Consider the following 11,540-nt stretch of genomic DNA (forward strand, 5'->3'; position numbering starts at 1 on the left):
AAAGTTGTGCGATAACTTCACTGACATAATAATAGGCCTATCTAAGAAAATATTTAAGAAGGACCGTGCGACAACTAATAAACTCAGTTTACCCGAGGCATCATCTAGCAATCTGTAATTATGGTCTATAGATACACCTGTAGCTTCTTGGTGCGCGATAATGTCAAGAAAAACGTCTGACCCATTCATTTATTTACCTGTATTTATTTGATTGATGTATAACGCTGTACTGAAGAATTTTTACTTCACAATAGCGGTATGGCTTCATAAATTCCCTTGCCGGATTTGAACCCACAATTTGTGTGCCCTAGCGATTAACCGAAATGCTGATCATATTATATAATTACTTCGTATCTGAAATCTTCTGGGAAAAACTGGTGTAGGCCTGTGTGTATAGGGTATACCTTTGGAACTAAAGTCTCAAAAACGAAAATTGCAGTGGAGGTAAAGTCTTAATTTTCTTTACAAAAGTACACTTTTCAAATCTAACAAAAAATATTCTAAGCTTGACATCCATGTTGACGCAGTCGACTTTATTGTTAACTTAACAAGGTAACGCAAATGTTTGAAACAATATACATAAAACCATTCACACCCATGTATACACTTGTAAGACATACTTATTGTAATTACCATACTGTAACATCGTGACAGAATGCCCGGTTCAACAACGTACACTTGCCATAACTGACATTAAACATAACGTACACAATGCCCATTCTAAAGTCCTGTTCAGTTTTATCTATTTCTTTTGCGAGAAATATTCCAGCTACCGGTTAAAATCTGATATATTGCTTGTAAGAAATCCTACACAGGTTGAACATGCGTGGAGGAGATCTTGAAATACACTACTCACTGTTTTCACAGTACAGCTGTCCAAATATAAATCTGCTCTTGAACACATCATCAGAAACAGTATTTATTTGATTGGTGTTTTACGCCGCACCCAAGAATATTTCACTTATACGACAGCGGTCAGCATTATGGTTGGTGAAAACGGGCAGAGCCCGGGGGAAACCCACGACCATCCGCAGGCCGGCCGGAGAGGAAGCCAGCGTGAGCTGGACTTGAACTCACAGCGACCGCATTGGTGAGAGACTCCTGGGTCATTACGCTGCGCTAGGGCGCTAACCAACTGAGCCACGGAGGCCCCCATCAGAAACAGAGTCATAATACTAAATATGGTTAGCTTGGGCAATTGCTGCTTGTAATATAGCTACCCTCTTTCTTTACATTGTCACCTATACGTAATCTTTACCACCAAGACAAAAATGCAGTCATCAAATGTTATTGATGTGGACATTACGTACCATTCTTATTATTGCCCTGTATAATCCACGAAAATAAACGGCCGTATCTTCTGTGTATTGTGATAACACTGGTAGTCTCTCCACTACTATACTACGTGAACCTTCTTCTTTCACTTGTCATCTGTATAAATGATCTGAGCGACAAACAGAACAGCAAATGTTGAGAGTACCGAAGTGAACATACACGTTATGCCTGATGGAGAAAATTGCCTCTAGCAACACACGCACATGTAACTACTACAAACTCAATTCTTCCAAAAAAAAATCAGTACAAAAAAAGGACAGTGCGCTGCAAGGCCTTCTCTCTTCAGCAGAGCAAGACCAGTTTGACTAAAACCTCATTAAGTTACACGAGTTTTTTAATGATTGAATGCCACGTCATTTCACACACCTTGGATGCTCTACAGTTCCATGAGAATTTGTCAGTCCGTAATTTTTTTTCCATCTTATTATATGGAATGAATACATTATAATTTGTACACACGCATACAATTCTAAACTTTTCTGATTATATAATACGATTAGAAGCGACAGCTGTCATATCTGAATGTTCCTAAAATACATGCTTTTATTTGCACTCTACAAAAAAGCCTGTATATGTATGATGCGCTAACACCATTTGGTCGTCTCAGCAGACTTATCCAACATGAAGAAGAGTAAAATGCAACTGCTTGTTGCGATGACCGTGCGCACGTACATGTGAAAACTTTGATGGGTTATTGCTCTACAGCTGTAAAATCTATAATAAAAACATCATAGATTCGAAGTTGCTCTTTATTTCGCAGTTAAGGTACTCCACATTCTGTGCCACAGTGAGTAAATGGTTACCTAACACTATAATTGGAATGCCTGTACATGTGCTTTGAGCTATAGCATCGGCTCTTTACCCAAAGTCATGGACGACTCAGGAGTCTGACCTCAGTTTGAGGATGGACACTCACAGCCGGCATCAAGGGCTTTAACAATCGTCTGAAACAGGGTCAAAACCATAGAATGTAGCATTGCTCAGCGATAGAACACTTTGTGGCTATGATATGCTAGAACTCATTACGGTCCCATAGTAGAAGACTTACGATTTCCTGTACTGCTGATTAAACGGTTTTAGAAGTCCGCAGACGTACTGGAACAGTGATCAACCAACGACTCAACTAGACGGCTTTTGTTATAGCTGCTTGAGGTTTTACAAATACTGAGATAACATATACAGCACTAATATGAATATTTGTTACCTATGGCCCAATCAACACCATATCGCAATCTTCCCGGTATGAACTTTGTCAAGTTTGATGCAGCATCTAATGCAGGCTTTCAAAAGAAATCATCTGGTTTCCATCAACATACCGCTACTAGTTTCACATGGCAAAAGCGAGGCAAATTTGTATGACACGTATTGCAGTACCTGACCTGTCGTCAAGTTTCCTCTACCCTGCCTCCATATCAATGGAATATGCTTCAGTATGCCAGGCCACTAAAATCTTTTTGTACACCGAACCTTTACGCAATGTATCCTTCAATCAACCTTACAGAGCTCCTCGACCAAGTTTTGGACAAATTTCCAAGCATACTGCAGCTCGAAACAATTGATCTGACAGAAGGACTTTTTGTAATTGTCCTTTTGTTAGTAGCTATAGATATACTGACCACTGCAACAGATAAAAAAAGGAAACAAGATTAACTCGAACGATATTTTGCTTTATTAAATGCATTCAGTACAAAGATGAAGTAAATCACGCATCTAGTGCAAGTGATGTCTAGAGCAAGCTCAGATGTACATGTACATTTAGGTAGAATATCCACTACTCACACCAGTTAAGACCCAAGCTGAAACTTTAAAACATGAAGCCCACAGCTGAGAAATATACAGGTGGTTCTTGACGATATCAATGACACATTAAAATACACATAAACTACAAACAGCTTTTGACAATTAAGATGACAAAAAGAAAGAACTTTCATGAAAATTTATTTTTGATATAGATTGTTTCTGGCGGTATAATCCCAGCTGTGACTTCCTCCTCGATTCCTTCAAGTGCCCATTGGTGGCTGCAGATCTCAAGAGCCTCCCATTCGGCCTGGAAAAGACATGGTTAAACATGTTAATTTACCTCCATTCATGCACTAAATAAGCTGTGTAACATGCTGTACACTGTATTTTCAACCAGCAGCAATTACATGCCCTTTAAACACTGTATTCGACTGAAATACTTCTGTAAAAACAAAACTCAAGACAACAGGAAGCCAGTGGTCTAAAACAGAAATACACTAACCTTAAATGCCTTTGATGGGTCTGGAGGGGCAACCATCCCTGCCCCTGACAACTGTTCCTGCATTGCTTTTGTTTGGTCAGCCGCTGCATAGCAAAACATCGGGTTATCTTAAGTAGTATTGAATCAAACCATTGTACTCCATGCATACATGTTTTATGTCTAAACTGTAAGACACTTTATTTCCCTAACATCACCACTTATATACTTGTTAGTAGTAACATTCTTAATTTCATGAATCCTGAAAAACATTAAAAGAAAAAACATCACTTTCCCATGAAAAAGGATACAACATAAAGCTAAGCTAAATGAGCCTAAGACGTTAATCTATGTTACACTATATATAACTAGTGCAAAATAATTAATAAAAAGTGAGCACTGTGAGAAGTAAGCATTAAAGAGAAAGAAAAACTCACCATTATCCTGCCCCAAGATTAAGGTGTACATGCTGCGCAAACCAAATACATTCAGGAAATACCATGATGCAGAACTCACCCTGCAATTCAAGAAATTTTTATTAAAGTCACTTCGATATTATTAGTCACTGCAACTTCAGGGAAATATGCATGTACTAATGCTAAAAATCTAACAGTGGCTTTAAAATAGTTTTAAAACAATTTTAAAATAATAATAACATAAATAAAAACAGTGGCTTTAAAATAGTTTTTTTTCCTTTATTTAAATTTCTTCTACTCAATATGTGTGAGCTGTTGAAAAAGCAATCTCTGAGGTGAAGAAGACTAAATGGTATTTACCTCAAAGTGTAAGTCACTGTATTATGCAAGGATGAATTGGAAATTGTATATGGAGAGATGGTCTTACCATGAAGCATCAAGAGATACCAGCTCTACACCTCTTTGTAACATAGGCTTAAAACGTAGTGTTAATGGGAATGGCACCTTTGCTGCACAGAGAGAGCACACATTCAAGAGACGAAATTTCATGACTTTACTACATCTTCAATGAATGTAAAATAGATAGTCCATACAGATAATGCAGTGAATATTTTTGAAGCTTTTTGAGGTTTAATACTGATTAGTTAATGATTGTTATAAAGCTTTTACAGAATAAGTGCTAAAACATGGAAAATGATCACAACAATAAATACATCACTCAGAGATTTTACAAAAGGTTGTTCATTAATGTAGTGGATAACTGTTCTATGTACAAATTTTCATTCATTGCTTTTGTTCCTGGTTTTGTAGTGGTTAGAAAAGAGCTATTGCCATTTTCATAGATGATTAAGAAGACAGAGACTTACTAGTCAAGAACCCAGAGAATGCCCAGTTGATCCATGTGCCAACAATGATCATAGGAACCACATTTGTCACATTGCCTTTGACCATGTCACTCATCATGGATGGATCTAAACAATAAAATATAAAAAATCAAACTTTCTATAACACACTAGTACATTCTGTTCAGCCATATCACCAAATGTCACCAACTGTGTCAATGTTCTTCACTGTTCTGCTCAGTTACCATTTACAGCTCTGGCTGCAAGTGAAGCAACTGCATGTCAATTTTTCACGTTCAGCAGCATTTCAATTATTCTGGAAGATTACCATGCAGATGCTGGAGGTATTTATTATCGCATTAATTCTTGTTAATGAAACTTGTTAGTTAACTACTCGGGATAATACCTGTCATTGGGTTCTTGGCAACAGCTTCTCTCTTCTGAGTTTTAAAAAAGCCTTTGTCTTCTTCATTAAAGTAACTCTTTCTCATTAAGAATCCCTACAAAAAGCAAAATAAAAGACACGCTTATTCCACAGGCCAAGGCATTCATAGTCAAATTAAGTGGTTGCATTATTCAAATCAAAAGGAGAGAACACAGTGCCACTGTGAATGAATAAATGTGCCAACTGTCCCCCTTAGCAACAGTCTACAAGGGCAAAAATTCCAATAACAACCATTTAAATGTTTCAACGTATGTACAATAATAATGTTTCATTCTATATTTGCCTTTTCATTTACAAGATCTTGAGACAAAACAAAATCACTAATGCATGTAATAACAAATCAACAAGTTTGGGTTGGATAAACAAAGTGAGTTAAGTTTTGTTAGAGCATTTATTCAAGATATTATTTTGATGGATAATTTAACTTAATGGACAACAAATAATATAACCTCAGTTATTTCTGAAAAGGGTGGAAATAAACCTAGACAGCAGCAGCTATTTAGTTCTGACATATTCGTGAATTCTACATGTATAATTTACATTTTAATCTTGACCTGTTAATAGGCCATGGGATGTGCCATTTTCGAGAAACCTGAAACATGAATGATTTAGCTTCATTCATACAGCATGCTCATATGGCTAAAAGGAGTAAGCATTGTTCTCAGAAACAATTGTTCACTAATGTTTAAGAATTAACTCATGCCTGACTGCTTGAAATTGATAATATGGTGGCGCTTTATCAACACGTGCGATTTTGCTTACTTTAGGTTTGCTAGTACCTGTAACATGGTCCTACAAAATCAACATTTTGCCAAACATAACGCCAGGTCAATCTCGGACTTTGATCATTCCAAATGTTTTCTCCACTTACCTGCTTAGGAATATATCGTCCATTTTCACGCAACATGCGACTTCTGATCAAAGCATGACTGGAAGAAAACAAGATACTTCATAAATTATCTTCTCTTACATATTTCTTACTAGGGACGTGCCTAAGAATTTATACACACACAAATACATGCGTTTGGATAAGTGCAGTTTAATTTTATAGAAATTAAATGACTTTGTCTTTAGGAAAACAAGCTTTGAGATCTGACAACTTTAGGTGCAATATGCGGATCATTTCTGTACATTATCTCTGCGACTCTCACTAATGCTCTTAGTGAGTGCCAAGCAAAACTGTTAGCGTTATTCTACAGTGTTGCTATTTTTTTTATCGAGTTCGCTACTTATCACCAAAACAATCTCATAAAAACATCATTTTCACCTGAAACGAGGAAAGAATATCACCATCTAGCTAAGTACAAAACATGCTTCCGTTCAGTGAAAACGCAGATGTCGACAATTGGGTGCTCAATAACTATCCAGCGTAAGCTTACCTGTCTGCAATCTGGCGCAATTCTGACTTCTTTTCCGAAGACAACAGGATCGTGACATAATGGCGAATGATTCCAATCAAAAATGTGATGACTACAATAGGGAGAAACACCCAAATTCGGATATCAGTGTCCAGCAGAAGTTCAGCCATTTCGTCTCGGTCTATAAAAATGCGGAAGTCGACACCGAGTTATGTACGAGTGTTACCGGAAATGGAGTAATATACCTCCACATAGGAGAGCGGTAAGATACAGCTGTTCTCGAGCATACACTAGCATACACATGCAAGTGTTTGCTTTTAACAAGATTTGTGATGGAGAGAAGTCCGATTGATATTCAAGAGAAAATCTTGTCGTTTGAGCACTTCCTGAATGAAACTTTACGTCAAGATTTAAGGTAAAGATTGTATAAAGTCTGAATTTTCCTGTGTCATAGATGATCACACTGGCTACTTATCTGAAGTTGGTAGTGAGAAAGTACCATTCATGTAGCTGCTAAGGCCACAGGTGTCGAAAGCATGAAGACAGGTGGACAGCTTGGCTCCCCGTCGATAAAACACTTCCGTTTGCAATGCCCATTCACCACTAATCAAGGAGCTGGGCTGTTAATAAGATTACAGCCTCCCCACCCAGCTTCCCCATCAAGCTGCAGACGGCAAGCTGCTTGGCATGTTTTCTTGAGTGTTGAACAGATATGTCAAGACTGTCAGGCATGTACTAACCTGTTATTCTTCCTTTAAACAGGCAAGTTCTGGAGAAACGCGACAGACTGTATGGGGAAATAGCAGAGTATTTACAACTAAAAACAACAATTGAAAGAATTCAGGTGATTTTAGTTGTGTCCCTTACTTGTATAAATAATTCGGTGATAAATAAGAATTTAGCCGAATGCTGGTACCCAGATTTGTGGGTTGCTGTAAACTTGTTGGTCACTGTCTACACATGCCCTCCCATGCATCTGTGTGTGCTTGAATGTTTCATAGTTTGGTAGAGGAGTAAAGAGAAAGAAGGGTTTGCTTTACCTGTTACCCAGATAAAAACTTATTTATGATGTTTTATTAAGCACTGTATTTACTTCAGCATACTCGTTGAACATTAGTTATGGGTGACATGTACTATGACTGTTACCAAATATACCAAAATGACCTAGCCCTAATAGTCTGTTTTCAACACCATTACAGGAATCAAATTTGGAGAAGGAAGAACTAAAGACAAAAGTGGACCTTGGGTGCAATTTTTATGTCCAGGCATCAGTGTAAGTTTTATACAAAGAATGAATTGTGCTAACATTCAGCTAAATTCCACTAGACAGTGCTTTTTGGGCTTCCTAGCCATAAACCAACTATTTCGTACACATGACATGTTTGAATATGAAATTCCAGCTGTACCGGGTACGTGATACATTATTATTTATGTGATGGCAACCTCAGATGGGTAAAAGAGTAGGCAGTATTTTAAACAGATAGGCTACAGCTGTTAGTATTTATATCTTTTAATTATATAAATAATGAAAACACATCTGATGATGAAAACAATACCTGGACAAGTTTTCGTTGTGATTTAATCAGTGAAATGTATGGAATCTATAGTTGTATACAAAGAAAAATTTCGAAATGCACCTCCAACCAGATTCTGGTGCATGTGAAGCAAAAGGGCTGCAAAGGGCGTGTTTTAGCCATGGTCATGACAGACCATGAGCAGCCTAACTTAACTGCTATTGACATTCAGATTTCTACAATTATACTCTAAGAAATATCAAGACGAATTAGAATATCCCTGATAAATAAAAACTTGCCCTTGGAAACTTATATTACTTTTGATTGGTACATTAACTGCTTGAATCATGTCTGGACGATTATGGGAATAAAAAATTGTTACATGTATGTATTTGGAGAGCAAATATATTATATTTGTAGGCCAGATTGTTCCCGCATATTTGTTTGTGTGGGTTTTGGGATTTATTTGGAATTTACCTTGAAAGAAGCCATTAAGTTCTCAGAAAAGAAGGTTAAAAGGTTTACAGTGTTGACGGACAAGCTGACAGAAGACGCTTCGAAGATAAAGGCTCACATCAAGCTGGTTTTAGAGGTGAGCAAGAAATAAAAAAAAGTGAATTTTCTTTGGCGTTGCATGCTTTTTATCACTGAGTTTTGACAGGTATGGCGATAGATGTCCTTGGGACATGTGTGTAATATTTGGCGTAAGTCACTGTCATAAAAAAGGGTAAAAGAATATGCACGTGTATTACCCAAACCTTTGTTTAAAGGTAAAAGATGCTGTTTTACAGTCTTTTTTTTATTTGAGTTTAATGCCATACGTGGATTTGTACACTCCCACGTTTACACGGGTCATAGTATAGTATGATGATTTTGCCGCCCTGTCTGCCCGTCCATCCTGCTCCTTATCAATAACCAGGCAACAATTCCCGTCGTTGTTATGCATGTGTAGTTTTGATTTATGGTGAATACAGATACAGAGGTGGCGATGTGTCAATCCTGTCATATTATTCTATGGGTACGAATCAATTTGTTTAGGATTATATCGTGTGCACGTGACTTCTTGTTCAATAACCCGCCTGTACATCTACTGACGCGGTTATACGCCAATAGCCATCAACGACATCCAATAAAAGAGAACGCAATGTTTAGATAAATTTTAGAGTGGTGTTCCATCCGTGATGACTACGTCCATATTAATTACCCCAAACTAGTACTGGTTCAGAAATGTCACACATCAGGTCTTTACGATTCAGAAGCCTTTAGGAATCGCATATCCAATACACCACATGACCAGAGATTGTGCAGAAATCTGATCAGAAAAGTACTTTTATTGTAAATCTTAAGTCTTATCAGATGGTACCCCAGTTGGTTTATACATGAAAAGCGTGTAACACCAGAGCAAGGTGCATTTGTTGTCTCAATAACACACCGTCGTATAAACATTCTTGAGAAAGATGCCGATGTGGGGTTAAGCTATTATCATTCATTCTTAAGAAAGGCGTAAAACGCCAATCAAACAAATAAATGGATATATAAATGAACGTAACAAATTGTAAACTAGGATGGTTAGACTGGAATACTGATATAATTCATTCGCATAAGCCTTTCTGTCATCATTTGGAACTTTTGACTGCTTTTCTTTGCAGGAATCCTTCCAGACATTATATACGTCCTTAGTTCTTCGTGCTTTGTGTTGCATGCCGTTTTGAAAATTGGTCATGGGATTATTGAATCGGAACGTCCGTTAGACGTGACCGGCCACGATATGGCTGAGACATTGCCGAAGTGGCGTTAAGCCATAATCATTCATTCATTCATTCCGATATACATGAAGTTGGTGGATACACAGTTATTTCCAATGGAGGGTTAACATTTTCATACATCTCTCTGACTTCAGGGACTGAAAGAGCTGCAGGGGATTGATGACAGAGAAGGCACTCCTTTCAGGGACGTATTGTCTTGAGGACAGCATACCCCCATGAGATCACGGTCCCTTACCAGCTGACTCTATACAGAGCTAGCTTGTTATAGGGGTATGTGCTGTGAACTACGCCTGTTGCGTCTCTACCAACTAAGCAGTCCACCTGGTGCCCGCCTCGTCAAGCTATGCGGCGATATCATTGCCGCATTGTTCACTATTTGATGTGCTAGTCAGGTGTTTATCAAGTGGCTAAATGTGTTGAAATGTGCAGCTTTCAGCGACCTGTGAACTATACACCAACTAAAATCTGTCGTGAGAAGAACATATATGAAGTGAAGTGTTCTACCCATCTACTCACGTGGGTCGGCCTTCTATATGAATAGTGGAAACGCACTATTATCCGAAAGAATCCTAGTGATAACAAATGCCACGCCACCTCTAATAACAAATTTTGCCCAAACTGTGGCAAGGGCTAATCCCGAACTGCGGCAAGGGATAATCCCGAACTGTGGCCAGGGCTAATCCCGAACTGCGGCAAGGGATAATCCCGAACTGTGGCCAGGGCTAATCCCGAACTGCGGCAAGGGATAATCGAGAGTTGCATTGGCATTTGTTGCCTCTCATCGTGAGCTCATTGTGTTGGTACTGCAGAGGTGTCCTCGAAATTTATGGATAAAGCCATAACCCACAGGAATCCATTAAAGTACAAATGTGAAGGATTGATTGTGGAGTAAATCTGTAAACTGATCAAGGTTTATTTTTATTCTGTGTCAAAGAACTAAATGTGGGTCATGTTTGGGTTTATTATGTGGCTTAGAAAAAATACTTAGGAATTATTTTTCTTATACAGTAGCTATCATTTTCATGGGTGGAGGAAACTGGAGTGCCCTGGCTTAATCCACGAACATTTTGCATGTTACTAACAAACTTTCCCACGTGTGACGTATAGACTCAAAAGATATATTGGACACACGGACGCGTTATAAGACTCGTGGTGTCAGTGTCTTGAAAGAAAGCCCAATGAGTGCATACTGTCACTAGGGCATCCTTGAACAGTGAGTGTGTGGAAATTCTCTGTTTATTGGCGAGATCATAGCCAGTGCTTCGTTATTAGTATTGGTGCAACTTAACAAGGTACAATAGGTTCCACATTCTGATCATGGAATTCCCTGGAATCCTCACGGAGAGCTAGCCTTTAGCTTGCTTCTTGCCCAAGTTTATATTGTCCCAGGCTCCAAAACAAAGATGAGATAATAATCCAACATAAGCATCAGAGAACGAAATGTTATTGTTTTCCAATAAATTTTTATTTTTTTTTTTGTGCATGAATTACATCAATTTTGGCGGTTGAAAAGTGCATAAAAGCCTCATGAACCCACATCTGCCAAGTGGTGGTTTTGTATAACTAACACTTAAGTATATGATCTTGCATGTAAGAGTGATAAGAGGTACTACGTCAGATACGGCCAAATCGCCTACACAACTTGC

The 11,540-nt window shown here is 38.2% G+C and overlaps 2 protein-coding genes across 2 annotated transcripts; one reads left to right on the top strand and one right to left on the bottom strand.

The window, feature by feature from the left end:
• Positions 1 to 3,189: 3,189 nt before the first annotated feature.
• Positions 3,190 to 6,817, bottom strand: LOC135471306 (ER membrane protein complex subunit 3-like). The gene is made up of 8 exons (XM_064750480.1): positions 6,636 to 6,817; positions 6,128 to 6,185; positions 5,218 to 5,311; positions 4,836 to 4,940; positions 4,397 to 4,478; positions 3,991 to 4,070; positions 3,578 to 3,660; positions 3,190 to 3,382 (listed from the first exon to the last, which is right to left on the bottom strand). The coding sequence occupies exons 1-8, from the start codon at positions 6,782 to 6,784 to the stop codon at positions 3,263 to 3,265; spliced, it is 771 nt and encodes a 256-aa protein (XP_064606550.1). The 5' UTR covers positions 6,785 to 6,817; the 3' UTR covers positions 3,190 to 3,262.
• A 70-nt stretch (positions 6,818 to 6,887) lies between these two features.
• Positions 6,888 to 10,165, top strand: LOC135470101 (protein UXT homolog). Its single transcript, XM_064748855.1, has 5 exons — positions 6,888 to 7,029; positions 7,377 to 7,458; positions 7,814 to 7,887; positions 8,549 to 8,720; positions 10,029 to 10,165. The coding sequence occupies exons 1-5, from the start codon at positions 6,947 to 6,949 to the stop codon at positions 10,092 to 10,094; spliced, it is 477 nt and encodes a 158-aa protein (XP_064604925.1). The 5' UTR covers positions 6,888 to 6,946; the 3' UTR covers positions 10,095 to 10,165.
• The last annotated feature ends 1,375 nt before the right edge of the window (positions 10,166 to 11,540 follow it).

Source organism: Liolophura sinensis, chromosome 7, assembly GCF_032854445.1.
Source record: "Liolophura sinensis isolate JHLJ2023 chromosome 7, CUHK_Ljap_v2, whole genome shotgun sequence".
NCBI lineage: Eukaryota > Metazoa > Mollusca > Polyplacophora > Chitonida > Chitonidae > Liolophura > Liolophura sinensis.

Bases quoted from the DNA above. Each gene is read 5' to 3' on its own strand.
- LOC135471306 (XM_064750480.1), bottom strand. From the start codon at position 6,784: ATGGCTGAACTTCTGCTGGACACTGATATCCGAATTTGGGTGTTTCTC. The intron at 4,941-5,217 runs GTATTATCCCGA...TTTATTGTTTAG, and splicing joins TGCCAAGAACCCAATGACAG to ATCCATCCATGATGAGTGAC. The intron at 3,661-3,990 runs GTGAGTTTTTCT...TTTGCTATGCAG, and splicing joins AATCTTGGGGCAGGATAATG to CGGCTGACCAAACAAAAGCA.
- LOC135470101 (XM_064748855.1), top strand. From the start codon at position 6,947: ATGGAGAGAAGTCCGATTGATATTCAAGAGAAAATCTTGTCGTTTGAG. The intron at 7,030-7,376 runs GTAAAGATTGTA...TCCTTTAAACAG, and splicing joins ACTTTACGTCAAGATTTAAG to GCAAGTTCTGGAGAAACGCG. The intron at 8,721-10,028 runs GTGAGCAAGAAA...CTCTGACTTCAG, and splicing joins ACATCAAGCTGGTTTTAGAG to GGACTGAAAGAGCTGCAGGG.